Source organism: Pagrus major, chromosome 17 (assembly GCF_040436345.1).
Source record: "Pagrus major chromosome 17, Pma_NU_1.0".
In the NCBI taxonomy this organism is placed as follows: domain Eukaryota; kingdom Metazoa; phylum Chordata; class Actinopteri; order Spariformes; family Sparidae; genus Pagrus; species Pagrus major.
In genome coordinates this window covers 31855457-31883090 of record NC_133231.1, presented here as the reverse complement: position 1 = coordinate 31883090, position 27634 = coordinate 31855457, and the positions used below count along the sequence as shown (strand labels likewise).

The following is a 27634-nucleotide window of genomic DNA, read 5'->3' as shown; positions in this document are numbered from 1 at the left end:
GTCGTCTGTCCTGTCCTGCATCAGCTGTCCTGTCCTGTGTCAGCTGTCCTGTCCTGTGTCAGGTGTCCTGTCCTGCGTCAGCTGTCCTGTCCTGTGTCGTCTGTCCTGTCCTGCGTCAGCTGTCCTGTCCTGCGTCAGCTGTCCTGCGTCAGCTGTCCTGTCCTGTGTCAGCTGTCCTGTCCTGCGTCAGCTGTCCTGCGTCAGCTGTCCTGTCCTGCGTCAGCTGTCCTGTCCTGTGTCAGCTGTCCTGTCCTGCGTCGTCTGTCCTGTCCTATGTCAGCTGTCCTGTCCTGTGTCAGCTGTCCTGTCCTGCGTCAGCTGTCCTGTGTCAGCTGTCCTGTCCTGCGTCAGCTGTCCTGTCCTGTGTCAGCTGTCCTGTCCTGCGTCAGCTGTCCTGTCCTGTGTCAGCTGTCCTGTCCTGTGTCAGCTGTCCTGTGTCAGCAGCTCTGACAGCTTCCTGCTCACAATCAGCAGCGAGCTGAGAGACAATCAGAGACACTTCCTGGACGTCTGCTCAGCTTTTATTTTGGAATCTTTCTGGAATGTTCTCAGTTTCCTGGAGAGTTCAGGTGATGTAAACTGATCAGGTGACATGTAGCAGAAAGAGGAGAAGAAGAAGCCCGAGGGCAGGTTTTCCTCCTGTAAGCCCCGCCCACTTCTGCTCTCACTGTCAAGGTGTGTTTTACAGACAGACAGGTGAGGAGCTGCAGTCTGTTATCAGAGGAGCAGCTGTTGTGGGTGAGAGGTCAGCGAGCAGAGAGGCATCTGAAGAATCTGCAGAGAGACGAGAAACACTCGACACGTCTGAACCTGCACACAGAACACCCAGAACACCCAGAACACCCAGAACAGCCAGAACACCCAGAACACACAGAACACCCAGAACACCCAGAACCCCCAGAACACCCAGAACACACAGAACCCCCAGAACACACAGAACCCCCAGAACACCCAGAACACCCAGAACCCCCAGAACACCCAGAACCCCCAGAACACCCAGAACCCCCAGAACACCCAGAACATCCAGAACACCCAGAACCCCCAGAACACCCAGAACACACAGAACCCCCAGAACATCCAGAACACCCAGAACCCCCAGAACACCCAGAACACACAGAACCCCCAGAACACACAGAACCCCCAGAACATCCAGAACACCCAGAACCCCCAGAACACCCAGAACACACAGAACCCCCAGAACACCCAGAACACCCAGAACACCCAGAACACCCAGAACACACAGAACACCCAGAACCCCCAGAACAGACGACAAACACTCGCCTCTCTGAACCGTTCATGAATAGGAACAGGAAGTCCTCCTCAGTTTCAAACAGTAAAACTCGTCTCAGATAGTGAAGACTTTAATGAGTAAATCTGTTGCTAGGAGACGTCTGTCGCTCCGTCCAATCAGGACAAATCAAACAGGAAGTCAGTGTAGCAGTGTAGCATCACAAGCTAGCAGAGCTCACAAATAAATCTTTGTTGTATTTCTGCAGTAAGTATTCGAGTATTGGGTATGCAATGACAGAATGTAAGAGTACATTTTTTTTTTTTTTAAATTATTTTTTTGGCCTTTTCATGGCTTTATTGATAGAGCAGCTGAAGACAGACAGGAATCAGGGTGAGAGAGAGGGGGGGAGTGACATGCAGCAAAGAGCCCCAGGCCGGGACTCGAACCCAGGGCTGCTGCAGCGAGGGCAAGGCCTCTGCACATGGGACGCCCGCTCTACCAACTGAGCTAAACAGCACCCCGAATGTAAGAGTACATTTACTCAAATACTGTACTTAAGTAGGTTTACAATGTTGGGATACTTTACTTGAGTTTACATTTCCCTTATTCTTCTTCTACAAAGTCGTACTTGAAGTAGAAGTAAAGATTTGTTGTTCAAATATTACTTTGGTCAAAGTTAAAGTCACAGATACGAAAAGTACTCGCGTAAAAGTATCTGATATTAAATGTACTAAAGTATCAAAAGTACAAGTAATAGAAAAAAATAGTAATTTTATCCCATTTTTGAAATAATTTTAAAATAATTTACCAGTTATGGGAGGTAACTATGTTGCAACTAAGTACAGTTTTTAGGTCCTTGTACTTTATTTGAGTATCTCCATTATCTGCTACTTTATTCTTCCACTCCACTACATTTATTTGATCACTTTAGTTACTAGTTACTTTACAGATTACATGCTGCATCAGAGCCAAAGCAGCACATTTTCAGTATCACATTGATACTTAAATACATTTAACATCAAATACTTTGAGACTTTTACTCGAGTACTATTCATATAGGAGACTGTTCACTTTTTAAAAAGTAAAGTTTTAACACCATATCTTTACTTTACTGGAGTGTGACTGTTGGGTTGAGAGGGAAATATGTGATAATGCTAAGCTAACTGAGGCTATAGCTGTGTCCAAATTCAGGGGCTGCAGCCTTCGAAGGAGCATTTGAAGGCCAATTGCATCACAACGCTGCGTGAAGGCCGTCCCAATACGAAGGCTCCTTCACATGCAGCCTTCTCTTCCCTCTTGTTGGAGGACGCACCGCTACGATCCTTCACGGCCTCACATATCCCAAGATCCTTTGCGCGCCGCTGCTCAGTCCCGAAAAAGAAGAAAGAAAGAAAGAAAATGGCGACATCAAGTGGCGCAGCCTTGATATTTAAAGGTAAGTATTGGGTTTATACTCGGTTTTTACTCATTTGAACATCCAACACCAGATATGTTAAACTTCAGCGGACCTTAAAACCTCCAAATTTTAACTTTCAGTTAAAACACGTGGCGCTGGTAATGCATTAGCATACGGCATAAATTAGCATTGTGCTGTTGAAAGTAAAGCCTTAAAAGCCTTCACTTTCAACATGTTAGACGTTCAGAAAACCATAAAATCCATTCTGACGTAAGGGTAAGGGGCGGGAACACCTGGTGACGCAAACAGGAAATGCTCCGAAGGCTAGACCGTCCCATTTAACAACGGTTGACGCGTCCTTCGAAGGATGCAGCCCCTGAATGTGGACACAGCTTATGTGTTACTGTGTGTTCTTTAATGAGGTGAGAGTTAAATATCTGAAGAGTTCTGAAGGATCCAGATTGTCACATTGGAAACAGATCAGTCAGCGTTCAGCTCGGTTCCTTTAGTTCCTCTGGAGGCAGGTTTCTTGTGTTCGTCACAGTTTCTGTCTCTGAGACGAAGACGCTTCAGCTGAAACTGCTGGAGGCCAAACGGCTGCTCAGTGTTCAGGTTTCAGGAGCTCTGCTGCTCCAACACGTCTCTTTCTACAGCCGGCTTCACACTCACAAACACACTCTGTTCCTCATCCTGCTGTTTAATCCCCCTCTAACCTTTGTCATGTGTAACATCAGTGTGTTGCTCAGAGGCTCCTCGGCAGCAGCAGTCGCTGTTCAGTAAGATGAGACGATTAAAACTGACTGAATGTGTGAGGAAGAAAGAAAGTGAAACATGAACCTGACGAGGTTCCTGCTGTTGTCTGTGTGTTCATCAGGAGAGGATCCGGTTCCTCCGGCAGCAGATCCTGGATCAGAGGAGGACGGTGGGGAGAGCCCTGAGGTGGTCTGCAGCCAGGAGAGGAGGAGGAGGAGGAGGAGGAGGAGGAGGAGGAGGAGGAGGAGGAGGAGAGACTGGTCTTCAGACTCTCCTGCTGAGGTACAAACATGTGAAACGTGTTTCATGATCCTGAAGTCTGAATTAAGTCTGGATCTTTTTAAATGAACCCTGTCTGTGTGTCTCAGGTTACCTGGAGGAGCTCACCTGTCTCACCTGCTCGGTCTGTCGTCAGTCAGCTGTCTGTCCTGTGGTGAGGTGGTGAGACAGGGGGAGGACAACGTGGTCGTCTGTGACGTCCCACAGTGTTCAGGTACGAGCTGCTAGTCCCGAGTCCCTTCTGACACGAGATTAACCATGTAAAACAGGACAGGACGGAGGAAACAGGACAGGATGGAGGAAACAGGACAGGATGCAGGAAACAGGACAGGACGGAGGAAATAGGACAGGACTGAGGAAACAGGACAGGACGGAGGAAACATGACAGGACGGAGGAAACAGGACAGGACGGAGGAAACAAGACAGGACGGAGGAAATAGGACAGGACTGAGGAAACAGGACAGGACAGAGGAAATAGGACAGGACTGAGGAAACAGGACAGGATGGAGGAAACAGGACAGGACGGAGGAAACATGACAGGACGGAGGAAACAGGACAGGACGGAGGAAACATGACAGGACGGAGGAAACAGGACAGGATGGAGGAAACAGGACAGGACGGAGGAAACATGACAGGATGGAGGAAACATGACAGGACGGAGGAAACAGGACAGGACGGAGGAAACAGGACAGGATGGAGGAAACAGGACAGGACGGAGGAAACATGACAGGATGGAGGAAACATGACAGGACGGAGGAAACAGGACAGGACGGAGGAAACAGGACAGGATGGAGGAAACAGGACAGGACAGAGGAAACTCTCCGGAGTAAAACAGAATCAAACTTTTATTAAACAAAAGAAAAAAACACACAACCCCTCAAATTGGACAAAGTTAGCTTAGCTTTAGCCTGCAGCTATCTTAGCGATGAAGAAGATCAGCTGATTGGTACCAAAAGAAACTCTGACAGCGTCAGACATGTTGGTTTATTTTCTTTATCAGAGATCCTCCAGCCTCCAGGATGAAGTGGAGCTGTTGTTGTAAAATATGCATGACAGAAAAACCACCATGTGTTGATCTTCACTCTGTGGTGTCGCCCTGAATTGGAGATTTCCAGAGAGGATCTTTATTTAACCAGCAGAGTCAGTGAGGAGAATTAACCTATTGTTACTGTGTGTGTGTGTGTGTGTGTGTGTGTGTGTGTGTGTGTGTGTGTGTGTGTACTGAGGGAGTGTCCTACAGCTCTAACTGTTGTTGACTCAGCTGAAGTCGGACAGATAACAGACTGTAACTGTAACTAAACACAGACCTGAGGCCATTTAACCGTTCAGCCGCCACTTACTGCACAGCTGGACGTTTACTCAAGAGGTCAGAGATGAAGTTAAAGGAGCAGTTCACCCAAAAATATAAACTCAGTAGCCCCATTCACACTGCCGTTTGCATGCGGGGATCCTGCGCCAATTCTCCGCATCCGCCTCTGTGTGAAAGTCTCAGATGTGGCGAGGGGTGAAACTTCCCTCCGCCTCTGATACTACCTCTGGAGGTATCAGAGGTAGTGTCAGAGGTAGAGTCAGAGGTAGTATCAGAGGTAGTATCAGAGGTAGTGTCAGAGGTAGTGTCAGAGGTAGTGTCAGAGGTAGTGTCAGAGGTAGAGTCAGAGGTAGTGTCAGAGGTAGAGTCAGAGGTAGTATCAGAGGTAGTGTCAGAGGTAGAGTCAGAGGTAGTATCAGAGGTAGTATCAGAGGTAGTGTCAGAGGTAGAGTCAGAGGTAGTATCAGAGGTAGTATCAGAGGTAGTGTCAGAGGTAGTGTCAGAGGTAGTGTCAGGTAGTATCAGAGGTAGTATCAGAGGTAGTGTCAGAGGTAGTGTCAGAGGTAGTGTCAGAGGTAGTGTCAGAGGTAGAGTCAGAGGTAGTGTCAGAGGCGTAGTATTGGCGAACCGAACCAGTGTGAACAGATAAGCCGGTGGCGCGGAGCGAGGGCGTGTCGGTCTGATGGTGTTCACTGTCTGATAACTAAACAGGTCCATCACTCAACAAAATATAGAGAAATGTCCCACAAAGCAACGTTACAGGACCAAACAACAGTAACGTAGTAACCGGTCGTGTCTTTGCCAACTTATATGAGGAAAAAAATACTGCAGTTATATGTGGAGAAGTGTCTGTCCCCGGCAAAAAACTTTAACTCACCAACTGTGTGTCGCGGTGAAAAAAATCAACGCGACGTCAGCCCTCCACCGAGACTTCAGTGAACTTTCCCCCAGAAAACAGCCTCCCTCCCCGCGAGTGACAGAGTCAGACAGCGTCCAGTTTACTGATGGCGATTATGTAATTATGTAATTTAGAGAAAAACGTAACTTTGTCACTTTCCAGGGTGTTTGGTGGGTCAGGATCTCATCACAACACATTATAACTGCATCATATGATGATAAACAGTCAGCAGGTACATGTTTAGATTAACAGGAGGACACCGGGAAACACGTAGAAACAAACACGTCATCACCATGACGCGTACCGTCACGCCTCTTTTGGAGCCGCGGCGCCGGCTTGCTGTGTGTTTTCCACACTGGTTCGTCTTTTACGCCGGAGCTGCTCGGTTCTGTGTGAACAGGACTCATCTCCTGATGATATAAAGTCAGGCTCAGCCATCATCTCCTCCTGATGATATAAAGTCAGGCTCAGCCATCATCTCCTCCTGATGATATAAAGTCAGGCTCAGTCATCATCTCCTCCTGATGATATAAAGTCAGGCTCAGCCATCATCTCCTCCTGATGATTTAAAGTCAGGCTCAGCCATCGTCTCCTCCTGATGATATAAAGTCAGGCTCAGTCATCATCTCCTCCTGATGATATAAAGTCAGGCTCAGCCATCGTCTCCTCCTGATGATATAAAGTCAGGCTCAGTCATCGTCTCCTCCTGATGATATAAAGTCAGGCTCAGCCATCATCTCCTCCTGATGATATAAAGTCAGGCTCAGTCATCATCTCCTCCTGATGATATAAAGTCAGGCTCAGCCATCATCTCCTCCTGATGATATAAAGTCAGGCTCAGCCATCATCTCCTCCTGATGATATAAAGTCAGGCTCAGTCATCGTCTCCTCCTGATGATATAAAGTCAGGCTCAGCCATCATCTCCTCCTGATGATATAAAGTCAGGCTCAGCCATCATCTCCTCCTGATGATATAAAGTCAGGCTCAGCCATCATCTCCTCCTGATGATATAAAGTCAGGCTCAGTCATCATCTCCTCCTGATGATATAAAGTCAGGTGAAGTCTCGTAGTCTCCATGCAGCTCGTCTGCTGTGATCTCAGTCTGCAGAAAACCTGAAAATTTAAATTGTGCACCAACTTCAGAGAGACGCACGCTGACACTCTGAGCTGAGCAGCTACAGTGAAGATTTCTGCTACAAAGGGTGAAAAATGTCACTTCACCTGACTTTCATCAGCGTGAGGGAGAACTGTTCCTTTAACTTCCTGTCAGAGGCTGAAGGTGACGTCTCTTCTCTGCTGTTAATAAATGTTCAGCTTCATGTTTGACTCGAGCGCTGATGAGTTTCTGACAGTGAACAATAGTTTTTATAACAATGTAAACTCTGACATGAAGTTAATTATCCAGTTTGTTACAAATCATGTTTTTTCCCACAAAACGATCAGAAACAAGACAAGAAGGACTTTTTAAAAGAGTTGGACCTTGTACTGGTTCTGGTGGTGACTCTTTAATGTGACGCAGTGACGACAGTAAGAAGCTCAGTTGTTACAGATCAGCAGAGACGAAGCTGCTCTGACCTCCTGCAGTTAATATTCCACTTCCTGTCAGAGTCGTTCCAGCTCTCGTGTCTCTGTCTCGTCTGTTTTAACGAGCTGCTGCTGTCTTGTTTTTGCAGGCCTGTGCTGTCGGCACACAGTTTGGGAAACACGTGTGTCGTCTGTGCTCGACCTCCGACCTGGCAGGAAGACGGCGAGGAGGAGCGGTGAGTGTTGGGAGCCGATCAGATCCCAGTTACACTTTAATGTGGTAAAGCAATGATTCTGATCATCAGTGGAGGTGAGTTCTGCTGAACTTCTCACACGTCGCCGCAGGTCGGTCAGCTCTGTGATCTGTCAACCATTTCTGAGTTTGACTTGAAACTTGTTCACTTCCTGCTCTGCTCGTTTCTCTCAGCGACTCCAGCGACGACGAACAGCACAGCTCATCGTCTGCAGCTCAGAACTCGACTCACATCACCGACCGCAGAGCGACGAGACCGAAGAGGACGAGCTCAGACTGTGACGTCAGGAGAACACAAGGACACGATGGAGGAGAGAGTGACAGCAGGTGGGACACCTGAGCACATGATCACATGATCACCTGAACACCTGAGCACCTGAGCACCTGAACACGTTTCCATGACCACAATAATCTGATAACTGGGAATAGTCAGGTTATGATAATAATCTGATTTGATTAGTCGATCAGTTGGATTTCTTTCCGAGTACATTTCAACACATCATGACATCACTACGTCACTCCTCATGACATCACTCATCACGGCGTCTCCTCGGTCAGGACGTCCTCATGTGGACCTGTTCTGTGGTTCTCGTGGTGAATATGAGCAGAAACGTCGTTCACAGACGAATAAAACAGAATATTGCGGGGCGCTGTTTAGCTCAGTTGGTAGAGCAGGCGTCCCATGTACAGAGGCTTTGCCCTCGCTGCAGCAGCCCTGGGTTCGAGTCCCGGCCTGGGGCTCCTTGCTGCATGTCACTCCCCCTCTCTCTCTCATCCTGATTCCTGTCTATCTTCAGCTGTTCTGTCAATAAAGCCATGAAAAGGCCAAAAAAATAATTTAAAAAAAAAAAAACAATATTGTTTATTCCTCTGATCTGATGAAGCGTCGTGTTGTGCTGGTTACATGAACACTCACTGACTGATGGGTCTGTTTGACCCGCTGTCTCTGAGCCGGTTAACATGCCGAACATCTGTTTTCCCACACTGGCTGCTTTCAGTGAAGCAGACGTGACCTACCAGGACCGACCCGGCTCAGACGACAGCGACGCCTCCTTCGACTCCTTCACCTCACCGGAAACCTGCAGCCTCCAGGACGAGACCCTCCAAACTGTCATCACACACACCTGACTGTCCCCAAGACCTCCAGGACCCTCCAGGACCCTCCAGGACTCTCCAGGACCCAGTGCCCAGGACCCTGATATAGAAGTGTGTTCTGGTTTAGAGGTTTCGCTGTGTGATTAAAGTTATTAAAGCATGAAAAAAGATCAGATCTGGTTCTTTTACAGTTCAAAGTTCTGACCCACACTCAGCAGCTTCTTCTGGAGCTTCAGCAGAACCTCGGTCCTCTTCAGCTGTCCGGCTGCGACCGGTGGAGGCCGACACTGCGTTTGAAAACATGAAACCTTCAGCTCAGCAGATCTGGACCTGAGAAACCAGCAAACATGTTCTTCATCTGGACCAGCACCAGAAGTGAATGAGGTCCAGACTCATCCTCCACCTGAGTTTGGTGGAAATGTGTTCTGTAGTTTTTGTGTCAACCAACAAACCAGTTTCAGATGTTCTGCTGAGGTTCTGATGCAGAAAGTAATCTGTAACTAAAGTGATCCAATAAATGTAATGGAGTAAAAAGTACAAGTGTGAAGTACAAGTACTGCAACATCTGTACTGTCGGCTGCTTGAGTACAAATACTTAGTTACTTTCCACCCTGCAGGTATTCTGACTGATCTCTCCTGTCTCTGTTTGATCCAACTGCTCCCGAGCCCTCAGGTGTTGTCCAGTAACACACCTGTGCGTGTGTGTGTGTGTGTGTGTGTGTGTGTGTGTGTGTGCGTGTGTGTGTGTGTGTGTGTGTGTGTGTGTGTGTGTGTGTGTGTGTGTGTGTGTGTTCGGGTGTGGCTGATCTGATAACAGCGCGAGACACAAAGAAACTTTACTGAAAGTTAGAAGACAAACAGAAGCAGAGAGGTGTGTGTGTGTGTGCGTGTGTGTGAGTGAGAGAGAGAGTGTGTGTGTGTGTGCGTGTGTGTGAGTGCGTGTGTGTACAGTGGGAGGACTCTCAGCAGGAAACAGTGAGTGTGTGTGTGAGTGAGTGTGAGTGTGTGTGTGTGTGTGTGTGTGTGCAGCCCTCCGTCAGTCCCTCGCTGTCTCTCGCTGTTTCGGGCTGTTTTCGGTGTTTTCGGTGCTTTTGGCGACCAGAGCTGCTCAGATGGCGACCAAGGTAAGAGACGCGGGGCTCAGTGCGGGCGGATCGATCAGGTATCGATCGGGCTGATCAGGTGAGGGCGGGGTGGTTCTGATGAGACATTTTGATCCAGATTCAGATTCAAATCAAAAAGTTTCTGAGAGTTCAGACTGATGATGAAACGCGTTATTACACGTCATCACTTCCGGTCCCGCAGCAGGTGAACAAGAGTTTTAACGTTTTTATTTAAATTCACACCGCCGACAGCACGGTGCGTTCAAACACACCGAGGCTCTGCAGGACAGACGAACACTCAGTCACTCGGCTCAGTGATTACAAGCTACAGACTCAAACCAACAGGAGGAAACTAAAAGTACTGTTGCCTTTTTAAATGATGTATTAGGAATATACATACATATATATAATATATGTATATATGTATATATTCTTCAGTAAAAGAAGAATCAACCCTCACGTTCTGAAATCTGAGAAAGAAAGAAAATACTCCATTACAAGTGTTTGCATCCAAATGAAAAAGCCCTTCAGCAGCTGTTTGTGTGTTTCTGGGCTGTTGGTGTCTTTAAGGTCTCAGCTGGTGAAGCTGAAGCTCGTCTCACTGCTGCTGGTTTATATTTTGTGTCAGTAATCTGAATCTGTGTAGTTGTACACAGAAATAACGTATAACGTAGTGTGATGTGGAAATAAGTACAAGTACACTCAATGAGTACTCACATGTACTTAGTTACATTCCACTCCTGCAGGTGTGTCAGTAACATGAACATGAGGCGTTTTTCTTCTCCTTCACGACTCTGTGCGCTCTTATTTTGAAATGTGATCAAACACACAAACATAAGTTTATATAATAAATTGTTTGTTATTTGTGACCAAACTATATTTTCTTTGAACTCCTTTTCCGAGCCAATCGGTGTCTGTTTGACGTTCAGCCACGCCCACGCTGACGACTGACGACCATGAAGAACTTTCTCTTCTTTAGTTTCACCAGTTCATCATTTTATCATCATTTCCTTTTCTATGAAAGCAGATGAAGCTGCTTATTGGCTGCTCACACAAAGACTCATCTGTTCATCAATAGAAGTGATTGGTTCCTTCAGACGCACTTAGACTGACACATGAAGAGCAGAGCCGCCATCTCACATCCAGTGTGTTCTGACCCGATGTGTCTCACAGCCCTCAGAGTCCAACACTCGGTGTTTCTGTCTCTGTGACGGCTGTGAAGACGTCTGGACGAGCGTCTGATGCGTCTGAGCTTCAGTCGTGTGTTTCTGTCCTCTGGACTCAGCAGCTGGTTTGATATCAGCACATTTCCGTTGAATCTTGGCCGAGCAGCTCTGCAGCCGCCGCCCTGTTTCACAACAGCAGCGGCTCCTCAGAGAGCAGCTCGGTCTGATCTCATTCAGCTGTTGAACCGTTCCCCAGCCCGAGGCTCACAGCTGCTCGGGGCCCCTCACACTCCAGGGGCCACTGATGTTGTCATCATTTCAGTATTTAAAGAGAAACTCCCAGATTTTTGTCAACCCTCAAACTTCAACAGTTGTGAGCGGAGGCCGTTTGATTTAAAGCTGCTGAGCTCCTACAGAGTCAACACTGACCGCCTGGTTCGGTCAGGTCCGTTTGATTCATTCAGCCCAGAATCACAAATCACAGCGTCGCAGCACGTCGTCCTCGTCCTCGTCCTCCGTCCTCCGTCCATGTCCTCGTCCTCCGTCCTCCGTCCGCGTCCTCGTCCTCGCCCTCCGAGCCTCAGTTCAGATCGAGGAAAACTCTGCAGAAACACTTTAACAGGGAAAACAGAGACGCTGAGAAGAGAAACAGGAGAGATCCTCGACAGACAGACAGGAAACACTGTGGACGTCCCGCAGACGACAGACAAAACATCACAGAACTACGTTGACTGTAAAACAAAGGCTGTTAACCTGCTAAATATACCTCAGCAACACAACTGCTAACACATTACAGCCCAGAGCAAACCACAGCGCTAACATGCTAAACAATCTGCTCACACTTAATCCTCAATGCTAACATATTAATCATAGTGCTAATAACACTGCTGGGGCTGTAAAGAGGCTACACCGCTAACAATACATCCAAGAAGCTAACACATTGTACACAGTGCTAATCACACTGCAGGCTACACAAGATGCTAACAATTTATCCAGCGCTTGCCAACATTTAACACACAATGCTAGTCACACCACTAACACTACAGACACACTGCTAACACTTTACATAAAGAGCCAATCACACCGCTAACATGCTAAACACCCTGCTAACTCTCTAAAGACATTGCTAACACTTTATCCACAGTGCACATTACACAAAATTGCTAATCACACCGCTAACACTATGAAACTGCTGTGAAAAGTTGTATTTTAATTTATATTTATAAATCAGCTTCCAGACCAGCAAAGTAAACAGCGACGACTTTAAATAATGTTAGCTTTAATGCTAAAGCAGCTTGTAAACCTGACACCTGCAGCTGTTCTCAGTGCACAGTTGAGTCTGTAAATGTAAATGATTAACTGTGTTTGAACACACAATCACTTCACTCAATCATGAAATATGAACAGTGGATGTTTCAAATCAAACTGATTCTGATTGGCCGACAGACCGAATGAGTCACTGCAGAGATCCTGTGTTGAAATAATGAGTCACGTCTGTTCGTTAGTGTCCCGCCTTAAATCAATAAGAGACACAGTGACAGCTCGTGGAGAGTACTTTTACTCAAGTACTGCACTTTATACTTTATTCTTCTACTGTCAGATTCAGACTGAAAGAACAAACTGGAATACAAAAATAAATCATGTGTATTTTTGTATCGATCCTTTGGTCAAATTCACAAACCACCCAGCAGGACATGAAGCTAATACAATTAATTATTATTTAATTAATAAAAAGTAACATTAGTGATGAACACATGAATGCATCAGTCATTGTAATTAAACAATAGAATATATATTTGTGGAGGAGCATTCTGGGACTTGTAGTAAATCTCAGTCACATGAGGCAGGTTGGTGTCCGCCTGAAACAGACTCTGATCTGTTGATCGTTCCTGTAAGAAGCTGCAGAGTGAGACGTCTCCTCTGTGTCCTCAGCTCTGTCAGCATCTTCTTGCTGACTGAGTTTTGAGTTTCTGGGTGTAAAAATACTTTCTGCTCAGATTGTAGAAATTCCTGAGATTCCAGCTGTGGAGAGTTTCTGCTCCCAAACTGTGGAAGCTGGAAACAAACATCCAGCGGAGGAAACAGTCGCATACGTTCATCTGTATACATATATATGTGTGTGTGTGTGTGTGTGTGTGTGTGTGTGTATATATATATGTGTGTGTGTGTGTGTGTGTGTGTGTGTGTGTATATATATATATATACACATATATATATATTCATATATTCATTCATAAAGCTAATAGATAAAAGTGATCGAACACTGACTGATGGATTTTCTCTGCAGCAACTTTTAAGTCTATTAAAGTTTCATAGAAGTCAATAATGTGAATGTTTGGCTGGAAAATTGATAATGTGATCCTTAAAGAAAGCCATCAGAGCTGTTTGGTTCCTGGTTATTGATCACTGATCACTGATCACTGATCACTGATCATAATGACGGTCTGTGTTCTGCTGCTGTCTCAGTACTCAGATTTAGAGCTGGCCCTCAACACGTTGGTCACAGAGTTTCATAAAGCTGCCGATGACGGACCGACCATGAACACCACCCAGTTCCAGACCATGATCTCCAATCAGCTGCCTTCATTCTCCAAGGTAGGGGCCATGACATCACAACTCGTCCTCCAATCACAACACACTTCTCTCTCTCTGGTGACGAGTCCTCAGGGCCTCGGTTCACTCTGATCATCAGGATCAGAGCTGAAGTTTACGGAGCAGCTCCAAACACCACACGGCCGACATCAGCGTGTTTGAACTGTTTCCATGCAGCCGTGCTCACTTCCTGTTTCCTGTTTGCAGACTGTGGAGAATGAAGAAGGTCTGGCTCAGGTTCTGGAGCAGATGGGCGTTCAGAGCGGTCAGAACATCTCCTTCGAGAACTTCTGGGCTCTGATCAACAAACAGGCCATCCAGCTGTTCGGAGCCACACACAAAGAGAAGAACATCAAGTGTGGCTGCCTCCTGCAGTGAGAGCTGCAGCACACCTGAGACCACACCTGAGACCACCTGCATCACCAACACACCTGAGCCTGTCTGTCTCTGTGCTGCCCACAGGGGGCGCTGCAGGACAAGAGTCAGACAGGAAGACGCACAGAAACAACAGAAGAAGAGTCTCACTGACCATATTCAAAGATTGTGTGTTGGTGCTACAGCCGAGCTACAACCTGACGCCTGTGGGAGGACAAACGATGACTCATCAGAAAATAAGATAATAACTGAATCATTTAATTCACTGAGAAAAATGTCAACAACAATAATGTGAAAATAAAAAATACAGGAAAATATGTTTTCTCCAAAAACTGAGAAATAAGTCAAGAATGAGTTCATAACAAACACGGAGAAGTCAGAAATACATTTTGTCGTGTGAAACATTAAGTATGATTCTCTGTTTTATTTAATGACTTTGTTATTGTTCACTTATTCATTTTCTAATTCTTCATCTTTGGTCCTCCACACGCCGGCGTCCATTATGAGTTGAATATTAAACTGCATGCTTTAAAGAAAACATGATAAAATACCTTTTTGAACTGATTCAGTTTAGTCTCTTCAATCTTCATAGACTTTTATTCATGTCATTGATAAAACTGTGATGTTTTGATACTAACATCTGATTCAATGTAACTGTCGTGTCTCTGATGATGCAGTTCAATATTTATGTTCTGTGTGAATAAATGTTGTTGCCACTTTTGATATAACGAACCAATCACAGTGTGTTCAGTGAATTATTTGTTTAGAATCACAATATTATTATTGATCGTAGTAATAATCTTTATATATGCAGCACTTTTCTTAAAGAGGTTACAGGATGCTTGTGTTTGCAGATACAACACACCCGAACAGTGCATGATAATAATAATGTAATGCAGACATGACTCTCTACTCTCTATAACTCTATAAAAAGTAATAAAAGTAAATGATTAATGTTTTTCTTTCAGCTCGTGCACGTCTCTGCCCTCTGTAGACATGAAGGACTCGTTCTGAGCTGAATAAACGACACCTGTTAGTTTCAGGTGATCGATGCACATAAAGCCTCCTTCACAATCTGAAGTCTGAGGATTGGAAAGTCAGGAAAAGTCAAAAAACTGTCAGAGTCGTTGAGGCCTGATGGACTCAGACTGGAGTTATAACTTCTGTTCACATGTCTTCTTTTGTATTGTTCCTTAGTATTACCTGTAAAAGTATAACTAATGAATCATCAAGTGTTATTTGGGTGGAATAAACCTTTAAAACTATAACAGCGTGTTAAACTGCGGCCCTGAAAGTGCGGGAGTGTAGAGCTCAGCTGGCAGCAGTGACATGTAGTTACACTGACGCACAGCAGGGGGCGCAGTTCAGCTCAAAGGGTTAGCGAGCCGCCAGAAAACCAGAGAAGAAGAAGAAGAAGAAGAAGAAGAAGAAGAAGAAGAAGAAGAAACAGAAGAAGAAGAAGAAGTAGTATTAGTAGTATTAGCAGTATTAGTAGTATTAGTAGTATTAGTAGTATTAGTAGTATTAGCAGTATTAGTAGTATTAGTAGTATTAGTAGTATTAGTAGTATTAGGACGCGTTGGCGGGTATTTCCATCCTGTTTGATCAGTGTGAAGCAGCGCAGCTGAGGACCCGGTGAGTTAAACCATCACAGCTCCATTAGCCTGAAGCTAACAGTCCAAACACACAACACACAACACACAACACACCACACACACAACACACAACACACAACACAACACACAACACACACAACACACAACACACAACACACAACACAACACACAACACACAACACACAACACAGAACACACATATACATATATACATATGTATGTACATGTATATGTGTGTTGTGTGTTGTGTGTGTGTGTGTGTTGTTTGTTGTGTGTGTTGTGTGTGTTGTGTGTTGTGTGTGTTGTGTGTTGTGTGGTGTGTGTATATATATGATAATGTAGGGATGAAGGCAGTGACCTCTCGGTCTGTGAGTGTTTGTCACTCCTGGCTGCTGCAAACTCAGCAGCTGGAAGCAGCTGGAAGTCAGATGTGCTCACGAACAGGTCTGTGACAGGACGGCCTTCAACCGTCTGCTACACATCTGGTCTCTGCTCATCACTAAGATTAACTGACGCTGTGCATCCAGTTGTACTGTTACGTTGTTTCTCCCTGATCGAGCTGTATCATCTACTTCATCATGAGTCATCGGTGTCTCCTGAGTGTGCGTCATCTCTTCTGAGTGGCTCGGTGGAAAAGCAGCCAGTCAGCGGAGGGAAGCTGGTCACTGAGCTGAGACACACGAGGTTACTTTATAGATGCAATGTACCGGTGCTGCTGTTTGTGTTTGACATGAATAAAAAGTTCTGTCTCTGTCTTCCAGGACTTCTCTCTTCAGCATGGAGACAGCGGCAGGCCGAGGAGACGGGAGCTTCAGTCAGCAGGTAACACCAGCTGTGGTTCAGGGACCCTCAGAGGACGTCTGGGGCTCCAGGACCAGGTCATAACCGAGGAGAACCTGAACATCCACATGTTTAATAACTATTCTGTGAGCCAGACTGAAGTGATGTCATGCTGTTAGTGTGGAGCCCTGCAGCACACTGTGTTTATCTGATCTGACGTTAGAGACACCACTGATCCAACTTTTTACAAACTACACATGTAACTGAAACATCTTGAGGTTTTCGTCTGTTGGTTGGAGGGACGGAAGAAACATCCCAGGTTTTCACTCTGAACCTGAAGGAACTCGTGATGCTTTTAGCTGTAAAAGTCGGGTTAGGATGAAAGTCAGCTGAGCTGCTGTCTGCTTGGATCCTCAGAGCAAGCAGACGGATCACTGACTCTTTCTGCAGAAACAGAACCATTGACAGAAACTTAAACCAACCTGATCCAACAGTTCAGACGAGGCTTCAACCAGCATGCACAACATCATCAACACCAAGTCCCACGAGAGGCGATACACTCCACCCTGATGGAGTCATACCGCTTCTGTCCACAGGGGGCGCCAGAATCCACTAAATGAAAGTTCCTTAGCTTCAGTAAAGTGCGTCTCTCGTCTGTGGACCGTTGTTAACCCCCCCCCCCCCCCCCCCCCCTTCAGTGCAGCAGCTGTGACGACTCCTCGGCCAGATGTTGGTGCGTGGACTGTAATGAAGCTCTGTGTGACGCGTGTGTGTCGGCCCATCGCAGAGTGAGCGTCACCCGATCACACAAGATCCTCAACCAGCCGGCAGCCGGTCAGATATTAATCTATTGATCTCATCACTGAGTGACTTTGATTGTTCATGTTTATAATGTTTAGACTCTTCTGAAGAGCTCACAGTGAAATACTCATGAGACCGTCTGTTGATGTTTGACGTGCAGGATGTTTTTATTATAGTCAGTCTGAGTCTTAGCTCATGATGAGCTTGAGCAACTTATATTCTGAATCCACTGAGGGCCCAGTCTCCAATACTTCCTTTTTAAATAGTGAACAGCTCCTCACCACCAGCTAGTTCCTTTATCTGGTGTCTCCACTGACGTTTGAGGCAGATTTCCACAGAGAGAAGTTCCCCAGCTACCACACAGACACCGTCAGGATGCACGTTGACACCAGGTGCGAACAGTGTGACCACATGTCTGTCTGTTTCCTGTCTTCAGGAAGCGTCTCGACTCCACCCATCAAGTTCTGCAGACTCCACCCGGCTGAGCCGCTCAAACTCTTCTGCTTCACCTGTAACCAGCTCACCTGTAGAGACTGTCAGCTCATGGGTCACATGAACCACAGGTACACAGGCTCTGACCTCCATCCTGAGTAGCGGTGATATTCACTTCTCTGGTCGTCTTCTGTGTAAAGTCACCTGTCTGGTGGTCTCACCTGTGTCCTGCCTCCTCTTCCTCTCAGGTATCAGTTTGTTAGAGAAGCGTTGGACAGCATGAAGAAGCAGCTGGAGGTCCAGGTTCAGCCAATCAGAATGAAGAGAGACACAGCGAGGCAGAGTCTGCAGGACATGGAGACCAGGTGAGTCTGGACCAACACGCTGATGTCATCGCGTTCGAAGCTGTTTGAGGTACTTGTACTTTACTTGAGAAATGACAACGATTGTACTTTTTACTCCACTACATTGATTTGATTACTTTAGTTAACTAGTTACTTTACAGATTACATTTTTAAATGAACTGATTTTGTCATCAATCAGATAAAAAACAATGATTGTGATTGTTGACAAATTGAATTGAATATCAAAGCCAACAATCATTTGATCTGTATCAGTTTTACTGGTACTCTTGATTCTTAATTACATCTGATATCAGATACTTTAGGCTTTTACTCGAGTACTAGTCATACGGGTGATTTTACCAAAGTAACATATTAACACCACATCTTAACTTTTACTTTTACTTTTAACTGACTGTTGGACAATTCTTACAACATTGAATATAATGTAATGTACATTTACTCAAGTACTGTACTTAACTACATTTTTTGTACATGCTCCTAGTCGGTTATTTCCATTTTATGCCATACTTCAACATTTCAGAGGGAAACACAACATTTATTTGATACTTTTAGTTACTAGTTACTTCACAGATTACATGCTGTGTTTCAGGCTGCAGGACATCACTGACGTCGAGTCTAAACTGAAGTCAGACTTGCAGAATTCTTACAGCATAATATGTGAACAGCTGAAGAGGAGGATGGACGTCCTGATGGACACGGCCAAGGTGACACACACACACACACACACACACACACACACACACACACACACACACACACACACACACACACACACACACACACACACACACACACAGCTCTGTGTCGTCAGGTGTTTTCTTCTTCTTCTGATGAAACTAATAAAGCGGTTTCATGTGATTGGCTGACTGAACATCTTGAGTGGTGTTGGTTCACTCGGTCTCAGATCCAGCAGTGTGTCGACCCGTCCTGTGTCAGTCTGGTTGATTGTGTGTCTGTGAGCAGACGGTGTGCACAAAGGAGGCTGAGAAGATTCAGAGGAAGATCCAGAGGCTGAAGAAGCTGCAGCAGAATCAAGAGTGGGTGACTGAAACGGCAGAAAAATCCAGAAACACCAACGACCTGTTGGCTCTGCTCAGGTACAAGGCTCAGGTATGTCACACACACACGTCCGCTTGTCTTCAACACACAGGAAACACTTTAAACGGACCTCAGTGTGTCGCCGTCGTGCTACAGACCGGCTCTGTCTTCTGTGACGGTGTTCAGCACCTCGTCCTGCAGGCAGCCATGTTGGACCCTTAGATTGTTTTATTTTACTGATTTTCTTCAACACCAGAAGTCTGAATGTGGTGACAGAGCAGAGATCTACTGGAGCACCAGGTCAGTGATGTCATTATGACGTCACACAATACGAAGTACAAACAGAAAGAAATGATGAAAACGAGTCAGTCAGATTAACAAAATGAAGGAGAGCTGATCGGGACCAGAACCAGCTGCCTGACGCATCGTAACAAAACAAGGCAGCAGCAGAAGGACAAAGGAGACGAGGAGACAAAGGTCACAAAACAGTGACAGAACAGATCAGTCTGACGTGGTCGTGTGTTTCTGTCTGCAGATCGAGTCTGAGCTGAAGAATCTGGCGGATCAGAACTTGTCTCCTCCTTTGTTGATGCCTCAGCTGAACATCGTCACTGACAACAGTTTCCTGCAGATCGTTCTGAAGTTTGGTGAGTCGACATGTCATCAGTGTGTAACTGTCTCTGTGCCGGTCCTACGTCAGTCCTCTCCTACTGAAGTTTAGTCTAAAGGCTAAATGGATTTGGATGTCGGTTACCATGGAAACAGTGGAAGCTTTAAAGCAGAGCTATTGAACCGGCGGCCTGTGATGTCACAGTGATGATGATGTCATCATTTATTTTCCTCATTAAATAAAAGGATTGATCAAACACTAACATGTGAAACGTCTCAGTGCTGACGCAGGGTGACAGGTAGATGCTGAGTGGTTTAACTTCACATGAGCTGAGCCTGATGACATCACATATTTTCTCAGTTTCTGATTGGCTGACATAAAGAAGTCACACTCAGGTGTTCTACCTGCTGCTGACTCCATGTTTCTGTTTCCAGGTGAACTCGATGTGTCTTGGGTCCCTTTCTCTGTTGACAGAGACACCACTTCTGCCGCCGCTGCCTCCTGTGGACTCCGCCCCCAAACCAGCTCTACTATTAACATCGACTCACCTGGTCCACCTGGTCCACCTGGTCCACTGAACTCTTCTTCATCCAGTCCGTTGTGTCTTCCTCCCTCCATCTTAAACATCAACCAATCCGGCGCTCCCCTGACCACACCCACTGCAGCCACCTCCACTCCAGCTGTCCAACACCTGTCCTCCTCACCTGTGGTGACGGTTTCTCTCCCTGGATCCGACCAGACACAGGTGCAGCCAAAGAACCCTGTTCAGTCTGTCTGTCCGTCCAGGAACCTGCAGCCTGTCACCTTCTGTTTACCTCCTCAACCTTCCAACATCACAATCCTTGAATTCCTCAAACGCCCGCTGGTCCTGAACCAACCCGCTGCTCCCCAACAGACACACCCCCCCGTCCTGCTCCCCAACAGTCAGCAGGTGCACCAGGTGTTACCCATGATGCTCAGTAAGGCTCCATCCTACACCGCTCAGCAGAAAAAAAATGGCAGTCGTCAGTTACTTCCTGCAGCCGCTGCCGCCTCCAACATCACTCCTCCCACCTCCACCTACTCTGCATCATCCTCTAAGCCCCTCCCCCAAACTAGGACCACCAACGACTTATCCTCATCCCGTCAGTTGTGTCTTCCTCTGTCCTATTCCTCAGCTGTTACTCTGCCCACCTCCACCTACAGGCCCCTCCCCCACCCTGACATCCCCTCAGCTGTTCCAGAGAACCATCTCACTACATGTCAGACCGCCTCTGATCCCACGCCGCTCGGTCAGACTGCGACCGACAGCGACCTCCAGCCTCTGAAGGATCAGATTGAGACACCCAGCGGCCCTCTGTCCCTCCTGCAGTGTCTCACCTCTGATGTCACTCTTGGCTCCTCCTCTCAGAGTCCGGTGGTGAGGGCAGTGGCGGACTCTGCCTGTGATCTCAGCGTTCAGCAGGTGACAGCGCGGCAGCCAGCGGAGAACGAGCCGACGTCCACGATGTGTGAAGAGACCGAACCTGCAGCGAAACCAGCTGAACTATCAGACAGAGAAGAACCGAGCTCTGTGATTGGACACACACACGGCAGTCTGAGCCAATCACAGCCCAGAGCGTCTCTGGTCAGCCTGCCTGTGTCTCCGCCCCGGCCCGGCAGCCTCGTCCCCGGTGGTGAGGAAGATGAGCTCCACCTGGAGGAGATGAGAGAGGACAGTCAGGTAGGAGCTCACCTGTGAACACTGATGTTTACTGTTCAAGTTTAACTTGTCAGTCTCAGGTTAAAGGTGAAATATGTAAAAACATCCAAATTTAACAAAGATTATCAACAGAAAATTACAGATTTGACACGATGTCAAAGACATGAAGCCTAGCGCAAATTCATGCAGGACACGGAAGTCATAAGCCCCAGCTGTAGTCAGCTGACAGCCAGCTGATCGGATCAGCATCAGCCACAGACCAATCATATCCATTCTTTCGAATAAGGCGGTCTATTTAAATCTAAGCTGTCATACACTGATCTCTCCTTCAACACTGCTGCACCCACAGCTCTGCTGCCGGCGGAGTCTAAAATGGCTTCCAGTTGATCTCGTAGCTTGGATCTGCTCCTGCGGGTTATTCACTGCGCTCCCTGGAGTGACTTCGCATGCTGCTCGTCAAATCCAGGGAGCTTTTGGAGCGGAGCCTTCAGCGCCAAGCCTCGCTGTGCCATTTGTTGCAATAAATGGTTTTAATCAATGATGAGAGTGTTCCTGAATGAAATAAAGTTAGCATGCTAACCAGCTAGCCCCGGGCCTGAAAACCTCTTTCTTCCAGCGACCCAAAGCTCCTGTGCTAGTGGTATATAGAACAACACTCCCCCGGTAGTCCGGCTAGCTGCACAGCTAACTGAGCTAACAGGCTAACAGTAGCTACAGCCATGGATGTATAGAGTTAGCGGCAGTTAGCAGTAGCTCTGGTGATATGCTGCCTCCTTTTTGTTTGGAGAATGAATTCAAGGTGGCACAATTGCACCTTTTACATCTCTGCGCTCTTATTTTGAAACAAAAGTGTTTTTCTTTTTCCCTTGATAGGTTCAGCTGGTCTCGCTCCACTGCGCTGTGATTGGATAGTCCTGCTTTTGTATCTCTCTCGCTTGTGTTGAGAACCATCCAATCACAGCACAGTGAGGAAAAGACCGTTTCACCTACAAGGCAGAGAGTTGAAACCACGACCAGTCTCGTCTGACTGGTTGAGTTCTGACCATGTGACTGCAGTTGATGAAGAGTGCAGCCAAGCCTCCCAGCATGCACTGGGGCAATAGATTCATGGATATTAGTGTCATTTTGTGTTTCAGCACTAATATATATATTTTTAACTGTGTTCCATAATGTTTCCACCAGTTATGTTAATGATGTTATTATAAATTATTTTGTGCCACATGGCCGTTACTGTCCGGTCTGGGCTCATCCAGATGTTCCTCTCTGCTCTGTTACAGTCCCGTGTTGATGACGTCACAGATGATGTCACCGAGCTGCCGTCGTCACCAGAGTCTCCTGTGACTCTGCAGATAGTGAGCTGCTCCGCCTGCGGATCATCGTACGGATCAATAATGTGTTCAGCCTGCGGTCGAGGATACCACCGAGGCTGCCACGTTCCTCCTGTTGGACCTGACATCCGGTAACAACCAGTAAACTGCTTTTATCACCTCATTGTCACAGAAACAACAGATAATATCCATCAAACGTCTCGACTCACCTGCAGGGAACTGGACCGACCAGCAGAGAAATTCTGCTGCTGAATCTGATCTTTTCAAGCTTTTAGTGAAAATGAGTCCTGACTGTGTCTTTCACCCTCGTCTGTGTCTTACAGGTCGGTGTGGATCTGTTCCCTGTGTCAGGACCTGTCTGACCCCTCTGACCCCTACAGCTCTGACACACCACAAAGACCTCCGGGTCCCGGTCTCAGCCTGCTGGACCAGAGGGTCAGAGACACACACACACACACACACACACACACACACACACACAGACACACACACACACACACACACCAGAGAGAGACTCCCTCTGGCTGAGCTGCTAACTTCCTGTTTAGCCTTCTGCTTAATTGAATAAGAATGAAATTATTTAATTGTGCCATTTTTCCAAATGTGTTCCGACTGAATGGATCAAATTCTGACAGAGTCGCTCTGTGTGACGCTCAGAAACATGAATCCACTGTTTTACAGACGCGTCTTTCACAATGTCAGCTTCACAGAACAACTTCTTCAGTGTCTGCTTGAGTCAGAGAAAATCACCGGAGATGTTCAGAGTCTGTTGCAATAGAGTTTATTGTGTTCAAGACAGCAGCACAATAAACACTGACACTCATCTCCTCTGATGTCATTTGTTGCCGCCCTGTCAGCCTTTTCTTACCGCGGCCATCAGTCTGACCAGGGCAGTCAGGTGGAGACAGAGCAGTGGGCCCAGTTCAGAGAAGGAATGGAAAACAAATACATGATTAGACAGAAGATATCTGTTGAGCAGTGGAGCCTATACGATCAATACTCCCCCAGATAACATGAAGCCTATACGATCAGCACACAGCCTCATCGTACTTAGTTACTCGTGGATCAGAGTAAAGTTTTTCACAGTAGAAGCACGAAGTCTAAAGAAATGATAGACGAACACAATGTGAGCGAGTCTCAAACATCAGGCAGGCACGACGCTTCTGAAACGATCCCGGTGGGACATGAAGTCACGTGGAGGACGGAACCAAACGGCAGCGCACACAGCAGGTACCAGACGGGCCCGGTGGAGTGGAGGGGAGGCTCAGCAGAGCTGCCGGTGCTGAGCGGTGGATCTGGAGGATCGCTGTTGTACTCGTGACGTGTTGTTGTTCTTTTGAATGTGAGTTTTCTCTCAGCATCAGGTGGAAACTGTGTGTGTGTGTGTTACAGAAGTGTGAGAGTCTGCTGCTGTGTGTGAAGGTGGACGGCTGCAGTCAACTGTCTGAGGTCAGTGTGACATCACAACTTCAACACAACTTCAACACAACACGCACACAAAACTTCAACTGTTGAGCTGGTGTAACTGAATGACGGAGATTACTTCTGCTTCAGAGTAACTAAACAGGTCAGTTAGAGTATCAGAGTATCACAGGCTGAACGTCTTCATGTAATCACGAAGTGTAACTGAGTACAGTTACTCCAGGTTTTCTTCTCCAGCTACATCTCAGAGAGGAAATATTGTACTTGTACTCCACTACATTTATCTCCATCCATCAATAAATCAACTGTACCTACAGGTCTCCTCTCAAACCAGAGTGATGTTTACAGACTGATGCACAACAGCTGCAATAAAATGAAGAGTTAAATAATAAAAGATAAAAACAGGCAATAAAAGTAACGAGACGGGAAAATAAATACATTTAAAAAAAGTCTCAACATTAAAACCATGAAGTTATAAGACGCAACACGACAGCTGGAGTGAGTTCACGGTTTCTACCTGATGATTCAGACCCTCCAGATGTCCTGACGTGAGACAGAAGAGGACGGCAGCCTGCAGGGACACGTTACACTGAAGTAACGCAGCTCTGTGTCAGTTCAGACTCAGCCTGGTTTAAACATAGTTTCCACCTCAGGACGGAGTTGATCTGCTCATGTTTTAAGAGCAGGTGCACAGTCGTCCAAAGCAGCAGCTGACGTGACGCTCACCTGGAAAAACAACTGTGTAGAATGTTTGTGTGACATGAGACACTGATGTGATGGTGTTGGCAGGCAGATATGATACTTTATGATTAACAGCTGGTTCATTTCTAACAGGTCGCAGGTGGAGCATCATCGTGTCACTGTGTGTTGTAGTTGACTGTTTCACCACTCGGTGTCACTGTTGTTACGTTAGCTGAAGGTTGGAGGACAGTTCTCACCTCATCATGATGCACATCACGTTTTGTTGTTTGTTGATGAACCACAGTGAACAGACTGAAAACATCGTTTCTGCTGGTTTGGACGTTCAGATGTTCGTCACGTCTCTGGTGAAACCAAACATGACAGTTAGTGTGGACTTTAGCTTCAGACCGGTGGAACACTGAGCTGCTCCAGCAGGACCGGACTTTAACTTGTGACGGTTTGTCACACTGATGTCAGAACTTCTTCAAGCGTTTCCTCCACTGCTGTTTATCCAGCAGGTGGAGCTCTAACAACCTGCTGCAGTCTCAACAGTGATGATGATGATGATGATGATGATGTGTTTTTATTGCAGTCTGGTTCTGTCCGGTCCGATCTGGAGTTGATCTCGGAGCGTCTGACTCTTCATCGCTCTCCTTCGTATCAAACGGCTGCAGAGTTTGTCTCTGACATCTGGAGGCTCTTTAAAGACATGAAGGTACAGAAACATGATGTTTCAGTTTAAACTCCAACAGAAGACAGAAGTGAATCACTGAAGTCAGATAAAAACTCGTTATCACCACTGATGAGTTACATCATCGACCTCTGAACCATAAAACGAGCATAAAGATAAAAGGATTGACACGAGGCTGTGAACGGTCTCTATAATGTATTTACGTATTTTCTCAGGTCAATAATCGATCAGTTGATCTGAATTCTTTGACATTATATGTGCCGGTCTTCTGGCTCCGGCCTGAACGTGTTGTCCATCATAAAGAAGAAGACGTCGGAGGCTCTGACTCGACTGAGAGCGGTGACACAAACTGATTTATTATTTTAAACTCAACTGAACTTTTCTTCTTGTGAAGTTTAACATGAAATAATGAATAAAATCAGACTTCAGCTGAGTGAGACTGGAGGAGAGGTGACAGCAGCGACGTCAACGCACTTCTGATCGTTTGAACAGAAGACTTTTCATTTGAAGCGGATGCAGGAAGTGTTGAGTTGCTATCAGCAGTGTGGTGCAGTAACTGGATCAGAACACCAGCGAGCGGCACCGGCTCGTTACTGATCGCTTCTCTGTGTGTTTCCAGGGCGATGTTTTAACCAGGCTGCAGGAGAGTTTGAGCCCAGAGCTTCATCTTCTGGTCCTGACGGCAGCGAGCAGCAGAGACAGTGACGGAGTTGACACACGGGGGTCGAAGGTCAAGTCACAGGACCAGGACGTGATCACCAGTGAGTCCAAACTGACAGAGATGAGGAACAGGCTGAGAGAGCTTCTGCATCTCAAGCATCCGGACCAAAGAGGACAGAAACGAAGGACAGACCTCGTCCTCCCCCAGGATCACATGGTCAAACAGCTCAGAGTGAGACCACCTGTGACCTCCCAACAGCCAATCAAAAGCCTCCGTGCCCTCCCACCTGTGGATGATTAAACGTGTGACTGAGCTGAGCTCGTTTTACAGATTATCGTCTCTGATTCGATCTGTATCAGAGTTTTACTTCTCTGCCTCTGTCTGTAGTCACCTGTGTGTCCCGCCCACAGCACACCTGATTGGTTACACGCCACACAAGTAATAGCCAATCACCACCGAAGGCTCGGTGCCGCTGACCAGTACACAGGCACAGAGAGACAGCAGAGGAAGTGGAGAAGCTCCGCCCCTTCCGGTTCCCACCTGGACCTTATTGATCAGTTTGTCTGCAGTGATGCAGAGACAGGTGATGTTTGTCAGCTCGTCATCAGACGGTGACGTCATTATAAAGACGTCACAGCCGACGGCCTCGTTAGTGACGTCGTCTCCTGACTGAAACACTGTAGAGCTGCTCCTGTATATCAGCAGCTCACAGAACTGAACCAGAACCAGAACTGCAGTCGTCAATATGAGCAGATTTATTGTGTTCATCTTGTTTACGAGCTGTTCTGAGCCCAGTTGGCTCCATGTTGGTGCTGGTTCTGGTGCTGATGAGACGATGTAGTTCACTGAGCGCTTTAACACAAAACTACACAAGGTTTGACTTTAATACAACAAACTGACAAACATCATGTGACTCATGACCCAGTTCAACTGGATCAACACATCAGCTGTCTCAGCATCAACACATCAGCTGTCTCAGGATCAACACATCAGCTGTCTCAGCATCAACACATCAGCTGTCTCAGGATCAACACATCAGCTGTCTCAGCATCAACACATCAGCTGTCTCAGGATCAACACATCAGCTGTCTCAGGATCAATACATCAGCTGTCCCTTCATTGATTACTGTAGCGTTCACTTGATCACAATAAGCTCTGTGACGTCACTGTCACCTGTCGAGCTGCAGGATGTTAGTTACTGTTACTGTTAGTTACTTTTGACATGATGTAACTGCAGGTGAGGTGTCTGTTATTCCCAGTGGTGGAGTAACTAAGTACATTTACTCGAGTACAGTTTTGAGGTACTTCTTTATTCTTCTGTTCACTTGATGATTGAGGTAAAGGTATTTTTACTCCACTACATTTATCTGAAGACTTCAGTTACTTTACTGATTTCAGATTATTAATGTAAAATAAATCCATCATGTTCATTTTGTTGTTATTGATTAGACAGTAGAAACATGTTTAATCTCTAATACAATAAAATAATAAATCTTTGTTTATCAGACTCTGTAAATGTAAATCTGTTCCAGGTCTCAGTCTCCCTGATCCCT

The 27634-nt window shown here is 46.5% G+C and overlaps 3 protein-coding genes across 3 annotated transcripts in view; all 3 read left to right on the top strand.

The window, feature by feature from the left end:
• dcst2 (DC-STAMP domain containing 2) overlaps positions 1 to 9181 on the top strand; it is an 18797-nt gene extending 9616 nt beyond the window's left edge. Inside the window, exons 13-17 of the mRNA XM_073485631.1 lie at positions 3502 to 3662; positions 3749 to 3873; positions 7541 to 7627; positions 7819 to 7971; positions 8643 to 9181. Coding sequence (XP_073341732.1) covers positions 3502 to 3662; positions 3749 to 3873; positions 7541 to 7627; positions 7819 to 7971; positions 8643 to 8656 — 540 coding nt within the window. The 3' untranslated portion in view covers positions 8657 to 9181. The remainder of the gene's footprint in view (positions 1 to 3501; positions 3663 to 3748; positions 3874 to 7540; positions 7628 to 7818; positions 7972 to 8642) is intronic.
• A 603-nt stretch (positions 9182 to 9784) lies between these two features.
• On the top strand, positions 9785 to 14711 carry s100v1 (S100 calcium binding protein V1). The gene is made up of 3 exons (XM_073485640.1): positions 9785 to 9863; positions 13475 to 13603; positions 13808 to 14711. Exons 1-3 carry the CDS (start codon positions 9852 to 9854, stop codon positions 13976 to 13978), a joined length of 312 nt encoding a protein of 103 aa, XP_073341741.1. The 5' UTR covers positions 9785 to 9851; the 3' UTR covers positions 13979 to 14711.
• A 1246-nt stretch (positions 14712 to 15957) lies between these two features.
• On the top strand, positions 15958 to 27581 carry trim33l (tripartite motif containing 33, like). The gene is made up of 14 exons (XM_073485697.1): positions 15958 to 16275; positions 16353 to 16413; positions 17070 to 17205; positions 17609 to 17735; positions 17853 to 17969; positions 18559 to 18673; positions 18933 to 19079; positions 19543 to 19654; positions 20052 to 21319; positions 22576 to 22757; positions 22950 to 23061; positions 24019 to 24075; positions 25322 to 25444; positions 26040 to 27581. The coding sequence occupies exons 2-14, from the start codon at positions 16369 to 16371 to the stop codon at positions 26379 to 26381; spliced, it is 2883 nt and encodes a 960-aa protein (XP_073341798.1). The 5' UTR covers positions 15958 to 16275; positions 16353 to 16368; the 3' UTR covers positions 26382 to 27581.
• The last annotated feature ends 53 nt before the right edge of the window (positions 27582 to 27634 follow it).